This window comes from Trichomycterus rosablanca, chromosome 26, assembly GCF_030014385.1.
Source record: "Trichomycterus rosablanca isolate fTriRos1 chromosome 26, fTriRos1.hap1, whole genome shotgun sequence".
Lineage (NCBI taxonomy): Eukaryota > Metazoa > Chordata > Actinopteri > Siluriformes > Trichomycteridae > Trichomycterus > Trichomycterus rosablanca.
Window position 1 is genome coordinate 3,376,003 of NC_086013.1, and position 20,140 is coordinate 3,396,142.

The 20,140-nt window shown below is 40.9% G+C and overlaps 1 protein-coding gene across 1 annotated transcript in view; it reads left to right on the plus strand.

The window, feature by feature from the left end:
• The first annotated feature begins 7,951 nt into the window (after positions 1-7,951).
• Positions 7,952-20,140, plus strand: part of rasa4 (RAS p21 protein activator 4) — a 29,649-nt gene continuing 17,460 nt past the window's right edge. The window contains exons 1-2 of the mRNA XM_062988744.1: positions 7,952-8,016; positions 16,683-16,739. Of these exons, the coding sequence (XP_062844814.1) occupies positions 7,952-8,016; positions 16,683-16,739 (122 nt within the window). The remainder of the gene's footprint in view (positions 8,017-16,682; positions 16,740-20,140) is intronic.

Sequence of the window (20,140 nt, forward strand, 5' to 3'; positions counted from 1 at the left end):
ATAAAAATAACAGATATTAATAAGGATATTTATGCTCTACTAATGAAACAGTAGTGTGCGCTTATGGATGCAGTTAAATGGTGGATGTTGTGATAGATTTTACTGATAAAATGAGAGTCTAAATGCAATAAATGTAAAAGTATGTACATAAGATTAATAAAAAGGTCATTAAACATTACTAAGACGATAACAATGCAGTGAGATTCAGATTCAGAAATCAGCTCATTATATATTCATACGTTTTTATGATGTTTTCAAGTTACAGTTCATTATTATTTATTCTACATTGATTATTTTAATGAGTTAAAGTGATTAGTTTATGGAAACACAAGGTTTAGGAAAAAGGCTACATTAGCAGTATGAGAAAGCAAAAAAGCAACTTAAAAAATGCTAAGCTGCCTGGTAAAAAGAAGCGGTTGGTGACGGAGGCATGAAGAGAAAGAGGAGTCGCAAATAAGATTTACATTATTATACATTATTAACTATATTAGAATATACTGTATTCACACACATCAGTCAGTGTGTTCTGATCAGAATCAGAATACTGCTGTGAGCTACCTGGCTAGTTAGCTCCTAAAACGTGCAAAACGTACATTATAAATAAATGTAAAAGTGTATGCAATCTAACATGGGTTAGCCATGTCTGCCAGAAATAGGACCTGTTTTATACATTTAAATAGTTCATAGCCACAATAGCATTTGAGCTAAACTACTGATTATTTTGCTTTCTCTCTGTTTTCTGCATTGTGACCTTTAATAAAACGTAAATGAGTAAGGTATAGTATGATCTATGTATAAAATAATAATCAAACTATGTTTTGTTTTTCTTTTCTCTGCTTAATTTCATGTAAAATAGACATAAATATGATTTATTACTCTAAATGTAACAGCTTGTTCTTATATTTATGTATGTGGGTACACAGAGGTGGACAAACTGCAGGAAATGTGTCCCAATATATTGATTTTAAGTGTTTGTCAGCCTTGTCTTGAACAACCTTATCAAGCCTTTACTTGACCTTATAATTAAACATTTATTTTTTACTACTTGGGGGTCCAGGTTTTGTGCTATTTACACCAGGTTACACATCTTTGTCCACTGACCTGAAACAAAAGCTTTTCGAATGTCAGTCCATGCAGCTTTGTATGTGTTTGTGAAGCTTAGAACAATATTTAGAAGAAAATACAACCTGTCAGTTGTCTTAGGCTTCCACTTGCGACCACTGTTCCACTTTGCTGATGTTATTTATATCCACACTTTATATACACTAGGATTTGTTCTTGTCCGGGTTTAAACATAAGCAAAATGTGCCTCTACAAGTCACTGGGCTTCCAGGACTGTAGTTAAAAACCAGCATATTATTTTAAAACATTAAATATTTCATTTTTACATTTTTGAGACCACACTTTAAGTTTTGGCTTCGACAATTTTGGGAAGCTGTTAGTTGCCTCCTATTGTTTGAAATCTTATATATAGTTTCTAATCAATATAATTTATAGAATAGAATTTAAATGTCCAGCTGTGTATGAAACTGTGTCATTTAATCCCTTAACACTCAAGCTCAACACTTAAAGTGCATTTCCATTATTTTGTCCACCTGTACTTACAATGTACCTACATTTCAGTGTTTGCTGTATATTTCAAAAGTGGAATAAATGTAAAATGAACCCTGCACTTTTAGTTAATGAATAAATAAATAAAGTGAACTGTTTACAAAAACCCCAGAGGTCTGTTTCAGTGTAATCGCTGCTTAATGAATTGTGATGTTCACCAGGTGGCGCTGTTTGCTATAAAACTTAATCACACGTTTAATTATTCTACTTGATGACAACAGGGATCATTCAGCAAAGATAAGTTGTGTTAAAATAACAGGACAGGATAGATCAGGTCTAAGGAACAGATCTGTTATAATTCACCTTATGAGACTAAATAAAATGTACAATTTTTACACCTTCATTGAAACTGCCAAGAGATGTTTGGTATCTGGTGGTTGCTTTGAGCTACAGGTTAACACACTCATGAAGAAAATCGAATAAACGTATCTCATGGCGGTCTTTAGATGGTGGTTCAAATGAGTTGTAGTGAAAAATTGGAAAGTTGGAGAAAATGCAATAAGAATGAATTGGGGAAAAAACTGGCAACCCAATTCTTGCAACAACCCCCTCCCCCATATGTTCTCACCTACCAGTGGTGCAGTGTCACCGAGACAAACTATAGTAGTGTGTTCCAATAAGTTGATTACTCAGGGGTCCAGGTTTTGTGCTACTTACACCCCCATGCTTTCTGCCACATGCTTAGTGACCAACCACATGTTTTCCCCTACCAGTGGTGGAGTCTCACAGAGAACCGTACTGCGTATGGTCAATTAAATCCTTTCAATATTCGATATAAAGGGGTTGGACAAAATAACTGAAACACCTGTCATTTTAGTGTGGGAGGTTTCATGGCTAAATTGGACCAGTCTGGTGGCCAATCTTCATTAATTGCACATTGCACCAGTAAGAGCAGAGTGTGAAGGTTCAATTAGCAGGGTAAGAGCACAGTTTTGCTCAAAATATTGCAATGCACACAACATTATGGGTGACATACCAGAGTTCAAAAGAGGACAAATTGTTGGTGCACGTCTTGCTGGCGCATCTGTGACCAAGACAGCAAGTCTTTGTGATGTATCAAGAGCCACGGTATCCAGGGTAATGTCAGCATACCACCAAGAAGGACAAACCACATCCAACAGGATTAACTGTGGACGCAAGAGGAAACTGTCTGAAAGGGATGTTCGGGTGCTAACCCGGATTGTATCCAAAAAACATAAAACCACGGCTGCCCAAATCACGGCAGAATTAAATGTGCACCTCAACTCTCCTGTTTCCACCAGAACTGTCCGCCGGGAGCTCCACAGGGTCAATATACACGGCCGGGCTGCTATAGCCAAACCTTTGGTCACTCGTGCCAATGCCAAACGTCGGTTTCAATGGTGCAAGGAGCGCAAATCTTGGGCTGTGGACAATGTGAAACATGTATTGTTCTCTGATGAGTCCACCTTTACTGTTTTCCCCACATCCGGGAGAGTTACGGTGTGGAGAAGCCCCAAAGAAGCGTACCACCCAGACTGTTGCATGCCCAGAGTGAAGCATGGGGGTGGATCAGTGATGGTTTGGGCTGCCATATCATGGCATTCCCTTGGCCCAATACTTGTGCTAGATGGGCGCGTCACTGCCAAGGACTACCGAACCATTCTGGAGGACCATGTGCATCCAATGGCGGTGCCGTGTATCAGGATGACAATGCACCAATACACACAGCAAGACTGGTGAAAGATTGGTTTGATGAACATGAAAGTGAAGTTGAACATCTCCCATGGCCTGCACAGTCACCAGATCTAAATATTATTGAGCCACTTTGGGGTGTTTTGGAGAAGCGAGTCAGGAAACGTTTTCCTCCACCAGCATCACGTAGTGACCTGGCCACTATCCTGCAAGAAGAATGGCTTAAAATCCCTCTGGCCACTGTGCAGGACTTGTATATGTCATTTCCAAGACGAATTGACGCTGTATTGGCCGCAAAAGGAGGCCCTACACCATACTAATAAATTATTGTGGTCTAAAACCAGGTGTTTCAGTTATTTTGTCCAACCCCTGTATGTGCTATAATATATTAAGCTAGAATATATGTTGATCTTCACTAAAAAATTTTAATACAGACAGTCCCAGCTGTATTATAGGTCGGGGCATCTATTTTCAAATCTGGGTATGTAGAACTAAAAAGGTTTCAGAGTTGGTTAGAGTTCTAGCTAGCTACAGTGCAAAACATGTTTTAGCTGATTAGATTCTTCTGGGGTCTTTTTTCCTGCCAAACATTTCCTAAAGGGATTGAAGGTTTATGAGCAATTGGTTACAGAACAAGAAACCACTTGCCCATCCTTACTCTAAATAGTCTGTGTTTCATCATTCCTACACAGGCGTTCCATAAATACTTGGTTTTAGTGTAATGAGGGGTAATTGTTTAGTGTAATGAGGGGTAATTGTTACTTTTGGAACAGCCTGCTAAGAAAATGAGAAAATGAGTCGGTGTATGAAACTCCCAACAACACTGCTGCACCTGTTACACTCACACCAGATTGGCTGGGCTCTTTCATTACACGCACGCTCATCACGCCAACTCGAGGGCCATTTTTCCCAACGCTGACCTCATCTAACAGACCAGTGAGTCACAGAAAACCCTACAGAGGACGACAATGCCACTTCTGGTGACCGTTCTATAGGTATAAGTAAAGGACAAACTCATGACCCAGTGAGTCACCCAAACCCACGCACTAACACACGCAGACACAGCATCCTCCTCCTTATGCATTACTCACAGTCCACAAAAACACCTGAGCCTTACAGATCTGGAAAATATAAATATAAATATTAATGAAATAATATACTGCTCTTCCAACCGTGTCACTGTCGCCGGGGTCTGGACGTTTCAGACGCCCCCAGGGATCCTGGGAAGATTTGGATGCCTCTGATGTCTGGAAACCTCTCTGAAGCTACAGTGTGAGTCACTCTTGATATTTCTCAAGAAACCTCTGTGAAATTATGATGTGATTATTGACGGAGAGCATTCGCATTTCGACGGAAGTGCAATTTTCCTCGGCTCGTGGGAGTGCAGCAATTATTTTTCTTTATTTATTTATATATATATATATATATATATATTAGGGCTGTCAAACGATTAAAATTTTTAATCGCGATTAATCTCAGAATTTCGTATAGTTAATCGCGATTAATCGCATTAAAAAACATTTGTATAAATGTTATAGAAAACAAGGATTTTTAAGTGAAATGTTACAATTAAAATAATGAACACATTTTATGCTAAATGTACTTATGTTAAAAACTGCTGGGACAAGAGAAAACTGTAAGGGAGTTTTATTCACTAACATACTAGGCAGTAATACTATCCAGCAGAGACCCCTGACTTCGTATATTTGTCAGATTGTAGGTTAAAATTTCTCCATCAGCAAACATTGTACAGTAGATCAGCGGTGCATTAGGTGGGATAAGGCGTAGTTATTGTAACAGACTTTTCTGTGGTTGTATCGTGACAATGGTTTGATGGACGTTTCTACACGAAGTGAGTGTGTTTTGACCCTTTGGGGCTTCCAAAGTTCATGGAATAGCATGCTTGGCTAACGACTCTAGCTGTCTGCTATTCGGTACCGTAACAGAAAAAGTAATAAGTGTTCTGCTCCCGACAACTTGTGAATATACCGTGTATTTATTTCTTTATTAAGCAAGTGCTACGACGCTACGACGCTCAGTTACATTTGAGAAACGCTGTCTTAATGAGAGATGTCGTGCACGGTCAAGTCTCAACATGAACTGCGGATGACTCGCAGAGCCAAATACAATTTGCGTTAACGGCACTATTTTTTTAAATCGCGTGAAATTGAGATGGCGTTAATGCGTTATTATCGCGTTAACTTCGACAGCCCTAATATATATATATCAGAAAGTAAACATGACATTCGTCCTTTAGATTCCCCCCCCTGGAAAGCCTCCTGCTTTATCTTTCTTTTGCCATATGGTAATACTGATAAGGCTTGTGAATCAAAGTGAGCTTTTGTTTGAGCTAGAAATATTTCACTTCCTTCTGCAAGCACTGGTCCTGGCAATATTACCAACCTCAATCTCATCATATACAGAAGGAAAGAATTATAATAAAAATGAGCTCATCATGAGACGTCCAATTTCAAAAACAGTTGGTGTCTCACCAAGAAAATAATGTTTAAAAAATTATTTATTTGCATTTCTTGGGACTATACCAGCAACAAACAATTATGTAATGAGCCTCTAAAAACAGTTTAGATGATGGTTTTTCAGCTGCTAGCTTCAAGTTGACATATAGGTTAGAAAGGCTGTTTTCTATGCCACTCAGGAGGTGCAGCGGTAAAATACGCTATCACACCAGAGCTGGGATTTCTAACACATCGTATCGAATCTCAGCTCTGCCATCCGGCTGGACTGGGCGGCTATATGAACGCTTGGCTGTTGTTCATCCTGGGACGGAGCCGGATAGGGACCCCTCATAACTGATGCCATTACGACCTCTGTTGGCTGATTGATGGCGTCTGCACAGAGTAGAGGAACAATGCGTTGATCAGGGTGTGTCTCTCCGTGCACAAAGCTGATCTGCATATGAACCCGCCTCGTGCAGGTGAAAAGATGCAGTCGGGTCGGAGGGGGCGTGTGTCAGTCTCGCTCTCCTCAATTGGGGCGGGGGTCAGCACCAGTAGAAAGGAAGCATAACGCAATTGGGTAAAAATTGGACGCACTAAAATCGGGAGAAAATACATTAAAAAAATTAAATAAATAATAAAAAAGAAAGGATGTTTTCTTAAAACCATCTACCAATATTTTTGAGTTTAACGCACGTCAACCAAGAAGTATTTAGACTGAAAGTAGATTAAGCAGACCATTAAAGGGTTAATATAAAGACGTCACCTTCCTTTGTAGCCACAACAGGCTTTGTTTTATAGAGTTGTAGTCAGGGCTTTGTGGAGGCCACACCAATGTTGGAAGCGCATAATTTGTTGTATACAGCTGTTAGCTGAATACGCAACTCAGTAATTAAAAGGGGTGTCCATATACTTTTAGTCATGTATTGTGCCATGGGTGGTTTAATTCTGATACCTATTTAATCCAGGGGTGTGGTGGGTCTAGAACCTACCCAGACAGGAGAACACAGTGGACAATTCAGATCAACCAATTCACCTGTTTACAAGTTTTTCTTAAAGGAAGCCCATTCAGACATGCAGAGAACATGCCAAACTCTAGACAGTAACCAAAAGCATGGATTGACACAGTACCAATGTTCAACTAGTAGCAACACTATGATGTATAAAGAAATGATTTAACCAGGATTGTTGCAACAAGGTGTGTAATAGTGTGGGTGCTGCACGAACCCACGTGTCTGTATTTGTTTCCCTGCAGGTAAACATGCCAGAATGTGGATTAGCTGCTCTAATTCGCCTCCACGTGAAGACAATAGGAGACCCATGCAGACATGAGCAAAACATGTTCCATACATTAACCAGAGGCATGGATTGAACCTGGGTTCCTGAAGCTGTGCGGCACTGACACTTACACAGCATCACTACTACAGTATAAACACTGTTAGATAGAGAATTCACATCGCCCTGGTCATTCCAACTCCAAGGCTGCTTCCTTCAGATACTATGGTTTTCGTCCTGCCTCCACTAAACATGCCAGTATGTGGATTGGCTGCTTGAGTGTGAGTTGTTTTCCCGGCAACCTGAAAAAAAATGGGAGGGGTCAATCATCCAGGTTTACCAATAACATTTCAACACTGTAAAGACAGACGCGCCCACTATTAATGTTGCCAGATCATGATTTATTATGCAAGTTGTGTATTTTTGTGCGCATAGGAAAACAACCCAAAAACAGACCTCACAGCGACCCTGACCACAATTAAAGATTTGTCTTGTGTCAGCTCAGATGTCCTCCTGGTACTTAATTTTCCTCCCTTCTAACAAAGTACATAAGCGAATGTATACTGTATATTTTAAATGTGTGATGGAATGCACCCTGGATAAAGCGCCAAGAAATCCACGGACTCAAATTTAAGGCAAATTAAAGTAAAGTGACTGAAATACCTATAGGAATCTACACGAGGAAGAACATGCCAAACATACTACCTTTCTCCTGCGTGCTTTTCTATTGACACAACTGATCCTCCGTTGTTACACTTAGTGCGCTCACTGGCACAATCTGGCAACCCGGTCCGTTTGCGGCTCACACGTATTGAAAGCAGCGCTCTGGTTAAATCAGGCTTTACTCTCTGTGTGTGTCTCACTGTCCAGTACTGACCAGGTCAGGATCAGGGGGTACACCTGTGTGCCACGTTCAGAGTATCCTGGCACATGTTGATCTAGTGAAGCGTGCCCAGATGGCAAAGCGGAGCACCCTGTTCATCCGGATGGTGGAGGCAAAAAATCTGCCCATTAAGGACATGTGAGTACCAGTTTAACATCATTATTCTGTACTGGGAGGTTCATATACAGTAGTTTGTACTTAGACTTAATAAAAGTTGATCAGTATAAATAGAAAATAGGGGAACCTGCCATAAATGGAAATGTATAATTTATAAGGGTTAATAAACAAACAGATGGCCACTTTATTAGGAACACCATAACTGCATAACAGGGACTGGGTAGGACCTCACTTCTTAGACCATAGAGGGGGACCAAAGTCTACCAAAAATGGAGGGTTCCTACCATGCTAAAACATTCCTTCCATCAACAACTGATGGAACACATCAGAGCATATCTGGATATTGTGAGGGACACGCCCCCCCATATATATATATTATGATTACTGGATTATTTACATTATCACTGTGTAATTAATATTCTGATCTACCTCACGCCAAATGTGACCAGTTGGATTCAGATCTGCTTCCTGGGAGATCAATTGAACTGAATTAAGCTGAACTGAATGTCTGATTGAAGCAACCAGTTTGGTTGAGAACGAGCTCTTGATCCGTGTCCCTGTGATATAATGCATTGTCCTGCTGTCACATGGGGGGCGGCACATGGCGCCGCAAGAAGGGTCTGGGTTCGATTCCCCAGCGACGCAGCCATGGAGTACCTGGGGGAAACCTAAGCTGACACGAGACAGTGTTCTCAGATAGTGACCCATGTGCACAAAAGTACACAAATGCCTAATAATTCACAGTCTCACAGCAAGAAGGGCTTGGGTTTAATCCTTTCAGTGTGAAGTTTGCATGTTCTCCTTATGTCCATATGGCTTTCCTGCAGGTGCACAGACATGTCAGGCTGATTGGAGCTACTAGTGTGAATGTGTGTGTGTTTGCCTTGTGATGGACTGGCGACCTGTCCGGGGTATTTCCTACCATTCGCCCGCATACAATAAGTCATGCTGTGTGCCCTCTGCACTTAATCCTAATCCTGATAACTGTTTAATCCAGGGACATGGTGGGTCTAGAACCTACCCAGAAACTTTGAGACATGAGAACACACTGGATAATTCCTATAGGCCAATTCACCTATTTAGAGGTATTCACTAAAGGAAACCCTTTCAGACATGAAGAGAACATGCCAAACTACATGGATTGAACCTGGGATCCTGGAGCTGTACAGTACCAATGTGACCTGCATAGTAGTAACACTATAACCTGGTGAATCGGACCCGCTGTGACCCTTAATACCTTAAAACCTTATCATGAGACGTTCATTTCCGAAACCATTAATATTATATATATGAAGCGTTTATATGAACCTCTCTTTGTAGCCACAACAGGCTCCACTCTTTTGTGAAGGCTTTCCTGAAGCTTGCAATCTGTGTTCACCTCTCCGGGGTGTTTTCTATTTTCCACCCAGAGAACCAGACCCTCCGTGACCGTGACCCTGACCAGACTTTATAATGGGGTCAAAGCACAAAACACTGAATTAAATGGTCATATACATGATTCAGTACTTTTAAAAGGGCTACTGACCTTGTCTCTGCATTGCAAAGGTCACTTGATGTCGTCTGTATGATCCAACATGAAGCTGTTTTTTTATTAAGATGTTATTATCAATGCTTTATTATGCATACATTAGTCACTGGTGTGTATTTATATATTTGTCTTTTATTTACCCTAAAAATAACTTTATACTAATATATAAATACGGGACGTCATTGTCCTACAATACTGTTTTTGTGTGAACACTTAATTTCTTAAAACATCGATCTGTTCGTCCTGATTTCCGCACGTCATTTGGCCCTGGTGGCAACAAATGACTTTGTTTATTGGCTGCTTTTAAGAAACTATTGGCAGGGTTTTGTGGCATGACAAAGACTCTGTGTGACCCAGTGCAGTGACAAGGTCAGTAGCTCCATAACAAATTAGAAGCAATGCCATTTTTTAATTGTGGTTAGGTTGCATGTCTGATACAATATCGACTCTAAAAATATGTGTGTAATGTGTTTAATTTCCATCAACTGCTTTATCCTGGTCAGGGTCGTGGTGGGTCTGGTTTTACTCTGAAACATTGGACTCAAGGCAGGAATACACTGGACAGGGCACCATTACTCGTGCACTTGCTCACTCAGACAGTGACCTTAGGCAAGCAATCCCACATTGCTGTGCAGCACCCACACTACCAGCTGTGCCAATGTGCCAACTCCTGAGCCTAAGCTGCTTGGACACTCACTCACTCACTCACTCACTCACTTTCTTAACCGCTTATTTAATCAGGGTCGTGGGGGGGATTTTCTGGAGCCTATCCCAGCTTTTCAATGGGCGCAAGGCACACAGTAACACCCTGGACGGGGCGCCAGTCCATCACAGGGCAGACACACACACACACACACATATACACACACCCATTCACCTATAGGGCAATTCAGTGTCTCCAATTAACCTGACTGCATGTTTTTGGACTGTGGGAGGACCTTCTTGCTCTGCTTGGACATCCTATTCCAAATCGACTTAGGCCATAACAGCCTCCACTCTTCTGTAAAGGCTTTCCAAGTGTGTCTGTAGGAATTTGCGCCTACTTAGTAACAAGAACAATTGTAAGCTCGGGCACTGATGGCATCCTAAAGGTGTTTAAGGGGGTTGAGGTCAGGGCTCAGGTCAGTCCAGGTCAGTGAAGTTCCTCCTTTGTGGAGGTGGAAGGACTTTCCGCAAACTGTTGCCACAAAGTTAAAAGCATATGCTGTAATTATTTTGCATATTTGTGTATATTTTTGACACCTGTTGGCAATGAGTCTGGAAACACCTGAAACACCCAAACCTATTAATTAGGAAGCGTGTCCGAATATTTTTATTGTTGCGTGGGAGCTGTTTGATATTCAGACGGAAGCTCAGGTCTCATTTCTGTGTAAACATTTGCTCCAGGTGACACGGTAATGAACAGTCGAGTGTGCCGGCTGGATAAACGCTGCCCGCTCGCTCCGGGCTGAAAACTAAATAGAATGAGATGGTTTTTTTCGCCCTCGTGGGCACAGAATGAAATGAAATGTATCTTGTTCATCTTTTACCCACCGCCTTTGGGACCGTACAGCCTCTGCCCGAAATGATCGGTCAGTGTGTTTGGAAGTAGGTACTGAAAGTGGCATGGAAATGGCTCTACCCATCCCTGTATTCAAATACGTATCTTAATTAATAAGGATTCATGACTATTTATGAGGATTCAGATTCACCTGCTATTCGTAATTATGTTAATGTCTAATTCATGTTAGATGTAGTCTTTATATGGCCTAAAGTATTTGGACACCCGACCATGAGCTTGTTCCAATTGTCCCAATTTAAAACCAATTGCTGAGAAGGTGTTTCACAAGATTTGGAAGTATGTCTGTGGGAATTTGTGCCCATTTAGTCACAAGAGCATTCATATGGCTGGCCAAAAACACCAGTTGATGTTCCAGTTCATTCCAAAGCTATTCAGTGAGGCTGAGGTCAGGGAAGATTGTCTTTGTGTCTTTATAGTGCTTGTTTTGTGCTAGAACTGGAAAGGACCTTCCCTAAACTGTTGCTGCAAAGTTGGAAGCCTGTAATTTTTTTTATATATAATTGATTTATTACAGCTGTTAGCAATTGTCAGGCTAAAACACAATAATTAGATGATTATAATAATTAGAAGGGGCGTCCCAATACTTAATACTTTTGTCCATATAGTGTACCTATGAATATAGTGACTAGAACAACAGCATGCTACCTTTTGCTAACAGCTATTCAACAGCTAACAGTACCTGTATAACTGTATAGCTGTGTAATGACTTCTATAATTACAATGGGTGTCCTAATATTTTTGTCCATATAGTGTACGTATACATATGGTGGCTAGAACAACAGCTGGCTAACTTTTGCTAACAGCTATTTGACCTAACTAGATATTTTTAATGTTTTTAAATCAAAAACAAGGTAGCCTTGATAGCTACCAGTAGCTATTGTTAGTTTACAGTATTGCTAACTGTGTAGCTGTGTAATTAATTCTATAATAGAAAGGGTGTCCTAATACTTTTGTCCATATAGTGTACAGATGCATATAGTGGCTAGGACAACAGCGGGCTAGCTAAATACTGCTTAAATTTTTTAATCAAAAAAACGGTAGCCTTTATTGCTAACAGTAGCTACTTGAGACTTCACTTCAGGAACAGAAAACGGCGTAAAACCGTGCCCAGTTTTCGGTTGTTTGTTGGTTTTGTTGTTAGTTCCACTTGGCGTATGCGCGGCCGCTGAGGGACAGACGTCGTGTGGAGTGTTTACACTGACACGGTGCTGCCGATGCCAAGCCGAGCGCTGACAGATTGCGGCCACGTCTTCACCAGCGGCCCTACTTACACACGCCGCACACTTGGGAATGTAGAAATAAATAGCTTACCATCTGCAGAATCACAGCCAGGCATGGAACAGAGCAGTCGGCTAAAATTTATTAGCATGAGACGATTACATTCGTTATATTATTATTATTATATTTATTTTTAGATTAAAGACAATCAGCGGTGCTTTTGTTGAGCTAAGCTATATAATTTTATTTTATTTTATTTATGCATTTTCTTGGTTTTCTATTGAGCAATTGAGCATAGCCATTAGTCCGAGGAGGATATATTCGCCTCACACATGCCTTCCGGCGCATGCGCAGTCCACGACCCCTTCTTATTCGCCTATACTTTGATGGATTTGCATGAGGCCAGTCTTGCATTGTAGAGTCAGGTGCTTTGGGCTACTAACCCCCTTCCCCGCCCTCTTTTTTAGTCTGGTTTTTCCCACCTAGCAGACTTTTGGCTTTTTTTAGATTGTGCCTGCTATGGACGCCCAGCCGACCGGTAGCAAAGCTGAGATTCGAGCTTTTTCAAAATGTAAACGGATACTGCCGGTCAACTTCTAGAGACAAACGTTACCAGTAGAATACTGGTTTTAACATGTCACTGTCATATAGGCATCTGATAGCACACAAACCTTCAAATAAGGTGTGAAGACAAGACACTGAGCCTCTGTGATATTTAATGATCACCAGATCAAATAGTTTGCACGGCTTAAAAGGTTCTGTGGTTGGCGGTGTTGCAAGATATGTGACTGGAGTGTGTCATCAAAACGACTGTTTACACAGAAACTCTTCAACACTAATCCTCAAAAGTCAAAAGTATGTGGACACCTGACAGAGAGCTTCTTGGCTTCTCATTTTTGGTATTTAGACAGTCATGACTGTCTATGTTAGAGGGGTAGACGGCTGAAGCCCTGGGATGGATTGAAATCTTGAACCTGTTGGTTTGAATCTCAGCTCTGCTACCGGCAGGCTGAGCACCAGAGGGATTCCTCATAACTGATACAATTACGACCTCTGCTGGCTGATTGATGCCGCCTGCACAGGGACGAGGAGTAATGTGGATCAGGGTGTGTCTGTCCGTACACAAAGCTGATCCACATGTGAACTCGCCTCGTGCAGGTGAAAAGAAGCAGTCGGCTACTGCACACATGTCGGAGGGGGCGTGTGTTAGTCACGGCTCTCCTCAGTCAGGGTGGAGGTCAACATCAGGTCAGTCCTTTCTGATCTGAAGCTCAGGATTAATTGAGCTACGCAGTGAGACAACACTACGAAGCACAAGAGCAAGTCCACCTCTAAATGGCTGAAAGGAAACAAAATTAGGGTTTTAAACCTTAGTGAGATGCTGGGGAAGGTCCTTAAATGGGCAGGTCATGAACAAAAACCATTCAGAGCAATTCTGCAAAGAAGAAAGAGCCATAATTCCTTCACAAGGATAGAAAAAGGTTGAGGTTGCGTGTGTGTGTGTGTGTGTGTGTGTGTGTGTGTGGGTAGGCAGTGTGCAGATGAAGTTGTGTGGTGTAACTGTCGAGCCATGCAGCTGTCTGATCTTACACCTGATTCTGACAGATCGTTTTTCACCTTTACACCAGTGACAATATGCACCATCCCGTACTACCTTATCTCACACACACACACACACACACACACACGTTAGCACCTCTGGCGATCATTATTCTGAAGTGGATTTGAATGGTCTCCGTGCTGACAACACCACTCCCTCACCTGTACGATGGAATGAAAGGCGACGGCTTCAGGTCTCTAATTACGCTGATTATGTTTGCTGGTGTTCCGTCGCTGAAGCGAAAGAAAAAAACCCTAAATGTGGGGTTTTGATTGACTAGAGTAATAACACCCAGCGTGCATCAGTAACAGCTGAGACGTTGAGTCAGCTCAGAGTGGCTCGTGAAGCAGAAAATACACGATTCCTGATACGACTGAACACGATTGCAAATCATCTGCGGTCGAATAGTGCTCTGGATTCGGGGATCTATAATAAGACGTGCTAGTTCCAAAAGGTCCATCGATGGTCTTGCTTCTTTACAAAAAAAACAAGATCTGAAGGGTCATAGGTTGCCCTGTTTCATAATTTGGACTTTAAATGTGTTTACCTCAGATTACGTTATATTAGCGTAGCTGCAAAGAAAAAATATGACCTGCTTCTGTAGCTCATTTTGTTAGCTATAGCACAAAAAATCTACCCTTTGAACCTTTGGCATCAAGCAAGCAAGCCAATGTTACTACAACCAGCTACAACACACATCAAACCCATACAGCACTGTGTAGTGAGGTAAAGTTGAACCTAAAACCCTGTACGAACGCTGTACAGAGAGATTTACCTCAGTTTTAGCTAGTAAGCTATTAGCAACATGCTATTATTATGAGTTTACACATAGCCGAAAACGTAGACTGACCAGCTTAGTGTAGCATGTAAAAATTCTCAACCCAGCTAATGTTAGCACTGTAGCTAAACACAACAACAGCTTTTGTTAAATGAATGTAAACAAAGTAATTGACATTCAAAATGTACAGTAAAGCTTTTATTCCTTTAAAAATATGTATTTATACACTAAATAGCCAAAAGTACATGGACATTATCATAAAGTTCAGGTCTTTGAGCCACGCTAATTGCTAACAGGTGTATTAAATCACACTGATCTAAAAAATGAGATGTTTTTTAACTTTGTTACCATCGTATGACTAAAAGGGGCCCAAAAATAAATGGTTTGTGGGAGTTTAGTGTAAAGGAATCTGAAGGAAGTCTAAACCTCAGCATGAAAGATGCTCTCCTGACCGAATGGGCACAAATTTCCACACATACAGTCCAAAATCTTGCAGAAAGCCTTCTTAATATCATCCTCAGACATCGTAAATTATTTCAAGATCTTTAAATCGTTCTTCTGGGGCTGTTTTTTGCAGCACACTGCTGATTCACTGATTTCTAATCAATGATTTGGCTCCTGATATTAAAGCAAGAGACCTTCTTTTTTCGAGACATCAAAGCAAATTGACTGAGCACTCAGATAAAGAGTCTGTCCGTCTGTCTGTCTGTCTGTCTGTCTGTCTATCTGCTCTCCCGCCTGTACCTGTGGGTGTTTCGGCCGTTCTCTGCTTTGAACTAGCTCTCTCCAAAGACTCTCGGTGACACCTTTATGTAGTTTAGCCTTTGGCATTGACTTTCACACACCAAAGGATTCATCCGTCAACCCGAGGCACGTAGGATAAAAGAGTTCACCGGGGGAGGAAATGAAGCTTGAAATAAATATGAAATATTTATGTGCTGTATTTGGGATGTGCTTTGTCGCTTGTCATTTAAAGATCGTTACCTTGAGCATTTTGGAATTAAAATCTAATTAGCCTTGATTAGATTGTCACTGGCTGGTCTGATAATATAATGGAATGGTAATACATGCAAGAAAAAATGTACAGGCGGTTGTACATAGTGTTTAAGGTACTGAACTAGTAATCAGACGGTCGCTGGTTCAAGACCTACCACTGCCAGGTTGCTGCTGTTGGGCCCTTGAGCGAGGCCCTTAACCTTCAATTGCTCAGACTGTATACTGTCACAGTACTGTAAGTCACTTTGGATAAAGGCGTCTGCTATAAATGCCCAAAATGTAAAAAAAGTTTAACCCTTGGAATTCCCTGGATTGCAGCAGTCAGTTCTCAGAAATTAGGGTCAGACCTTCATCCAGAGCATGATAAAATCAAGGTCTTCCTAATTTAATAGGACACCAATTGGATTTGTTTACTTGTTGGTGTAACAATGCATGTTTGGTTGTGTTTGATGAAGTCACAGCACAGCTCAGCAGATCATCATACTCCCTATAAAGTGTGATGGAGGGAGCATTTTCTTCTTGATTCACCACCTTTTCCAATCATCCAGACTTGGAAAACCTTGTCTCAGATGTTGGTAGAACTTCATGTTGCTGCTAGTTAATATTAAGTTAGTATCTGTAAGGAACATTGTTACACCCCATCATTACGATTGGACTAAGGTCTAGACTTTAAGGTCTAGACTCTGACTTGACTTGTATGTGTTGGGCTCACAGACTCGTTGCAGCATCCTACACTCATTAAGCTTCAGGTGATGAGGTGCCTTTAAAATTTTGATATGACTTGGAATTTATTGTCCATCCTCACAGGATAGAGGTGGAAGCATCACAGTTTGGGGCTGAATTTCTGAGGAATGTCAGTGTAGTGGCGGAGGAATGTCAGTGTAGTGGTTTGTTAGATATCGATGCAGAATTTCAAAGACTTTCAAAGGTTTCACACTTTTTGTAACTGTACCTTTATATCCATGCTTTGTGTGTAATATATTGTTGTTGTTCTGATATTTTACAGAACTGGAAGCAGTGATCCATACTGCATTGTCAGAATCGACAACGAGGCCATTATAAGGTACACTATCAGTATGACTGCTTTTGTGTTGTACCTAACTGTTAATAACGGATAATATTAAGGACTTATGACATAAAGTTGCTCTTGTCCACTCACTGTCCACTCTATTAGACACGCCTACCTAGTTGGTCCACCTTGTAGATGTAAAGTCAGAGACGATCGCTCATCTATTGCTGCTGTTTGATCTTCTGAACCTTCATCAGTGGTCATAGGACGCTGCCCATGGGGCGCTGTTGGCTGGATATTTTTGGTTGGTGGACTATTCTCAGTCAAGCAGTGACAGTGAGGTGTTTAAAAACTCCATCAACATTGCTGTGTCTGATCCACTCATACCAGCACAACACACACTAACACACCACCACCATGTCAGTGTCACTGCAGTGCTGAGAATGATCCACCACCTAAATAATACCTGCTCTGTGGTGGTCCTGTGGGGGTCCTGACCATTAAAGAACAGCATGAAAGGAGCTAACAAAGCATGCAGAGAAACAGATGGACTACAGTCAGTAATTGTAGAACTACAAAGTGCTTTTATATGGCAAGTGGAGTGTAAAATGGACAGTGAGTGTAGAAACAAGAAGGTTTTAATGTTATGCCTGATCGGTGAAGATATAAGTAAAAACCTGTAAAGATAACAAAACTGTAACAAACAAACAACCCTAGATCAAGCAAATTCCACCTTCAAGCCAAAAAAACACAAAAAAAAAAACTAATGACAGGCAGGGGGACAGAATTCATTTCTTTTTTTCTTTCTGGAACTGGGTTCTATGGTCAGAAAAGACAGAACAAAATCTTTTAGGCAGCACTCATAGGGGGTTAGGTTTTAAAACTGACATTTATACAGATAAGAACCTAATATCCAAATTGGGTGTGGCTGAAATAACTGACCTTAAAAATGAAAACTGGCGGCCTGGAGAATCTGGATAGATTAAACCGCTGGAAGCACCGATGCGGAACTGTGCGGCGTACTGCCGTGAAATATCATTTCATTTATCCGTTACATCTACTGCTCAGCTTCCTCTGTCATACGGAGACCCAGACGCAACCTCTGCTTCTAAACGAATCATGACTCCTCCCGAGACGTGCCGGAAAAGTCCATTACGGGGGTGTCGTGGCATCAGTGACTACGCCGAATGACTCACAGGCACCGTTTCTCTGTGTAATATCATATTAATTGGATTCTTTCCACAGTCACGATGGGATTGTTTCATATTTGTGTAATTAAAATGGTGAAATTACAGCATTGTCTGGTGGCACAGAGGCACTGTGCTGGAAAATCTGAGAGCTCATTTGTTTGGAAAAAAAAGAGAGACCAGCCGTTATAAATAAAGCGTGAAATAATGTGCCTTTAGAAAAAAATTAGTTTAATACTAAAAAATTATGGGTCGCCACCAGACTTGGAACAGCTTTTATACCAGATGCCCTTCTTAATGCAATCCCATTTCTATCCAGGCTTGGGACCGGCACTGAGAGTGCACTTTTCAATGGCTAGGCTGTTTCGGCCACCCCCCCCACCTCAGATATTAGCCAATCATGTCCATGCAGACACCAATCGACCGATAACACTGCTGAAATTCGAACCTGGATCCCCAGCTCTCAGCAGTAATGGGTGGGCATACTTTACTGCTGCGCCACCCTAGTGCTTGGAGTCTGATCTTACTATAGTTACGATAATAATAACAAAACGAACCATGCAATCCAATTTTTTAAATTTCTACAACTGTCTGGTCCTAGATTACATTTTGTCAGCTGTTAACTTTTGTACGGGTAGGTTTTCCGCAAAGGCTAAACCCGAATCCAAGTAAAATACTCAATTCTACATCGTTCTAAAATCTCTTTTAATGTTTTAATTATTTAAATGATATAAAAAGGTGGTTATAGCAGAGGAGACCAGGAGAGACCACCTGGATGTTCTGTACAGCCTTCTGGACATTGTTCCATATAAAGGATGGAACGAATGCTGAAACACCAGAACCTAACGTCAGCTGTGAAGCATGGTGGAGGGAGCATCGTGGCTTGGATGAAATACCACTCTGAAATAAAAAAATTAAAAAGTATTGAGGAGAACATAAAATCATCAGTTCATGAGCTGAATCTGAGGCTTGATTGAGTTAAGCAACAGGACTCGTGATTCGTATACCAAAGCAAGGCTACAGACTAAACTAAAGACTAAAACCTGACCTGAGCTCGGTAGAGAAGCTTTGATGAGATCTGAGAGGACAAACACTCAGCATCGTGTCAATAATTGATATAAAATTATAGTAAGAATTTAATTGCAGGCATTTGTTTAAATGTGGTGCATCCAGGTACTTCAGAAGAGAAATAAATAAATAAAATTAAAATGTATACGTCTCTTTGTGTAATATGGGGCGTAATATTTTTTTAATCCGTAACTATTTAGTGTGATAAATATGAAAACAAAAACCAAATCTACAGTCTATAGAGCCTCATTTCCAGTCTATTATTTTATTATTTATTATTTATTTTATTATTTTAATTATTACACCATATTTTATGACTTTTTTAATGAGAAATTAATTTGTATGCTTCTTGGGAATTTGGATGAATCACAAAAACACACCCCCTTGGTATTTTCTGCACTGGTGTTTGCACAGAAGAGGAATTCCAGACCAGTGTGGTTAATGTTTTACCAGCTTGAGTTACGTCAGTGGATTTCCAGTCTCTAAGTACCAGCTAATGGAATAGAAAACGTGATCTGAATGTTTAGAGGTATCGATTTCTGTGCATTATCAAGCGTTTCTTTATCAGGTTATTGATTTGCAGTGAAACGGCCAGATGTTTATTAAAATTTTGAAGAGTTTAATAAATTATATGGACAAGAAAACACTTCATGATTCGTATCGGAGGAATCTGTCCTTTCTGGACTCTGAAGTCATTAAATATTTTATGTTTATTTGTTTTAGACGGGGTTTTAATGCTTTTACAGGTCATATATAGTACATATACAGGTGTACAGTACAACGAAATTCGTTGGAAGTTGGGGTCAGGGTGCAGGATCAGCCATTGCATGGCACCCCTGGAGCCGAGAGGGTTAAGGGCCTTGCTCAAGGGCCCAACACTGGCTGGGATTCTCAACTTTTCGATTGATAGCCCAAAGCTCCACCCACTAGGCAACCACTTTTCCTACCATTTAAAAATCAAAAGTATGTGGACACCCGACCATGAGCTTGTCGGACATCTCATTCCAAAAGCATGGCGCTTATTACAGAATTATTTGAGGCTATAACAGTCTCCACTGTTCTTGTGAATTTGTGCATGTGTAGTCAGAATGGCATTTGTCATGTTGAATTGGATTGAAAGACCTGGTTTGCTAGACGTTCCAATTCATCCCACTGGAGTTCCTCCACACAAAACCACCTTTTTATGCCCTTGCTCGGTTC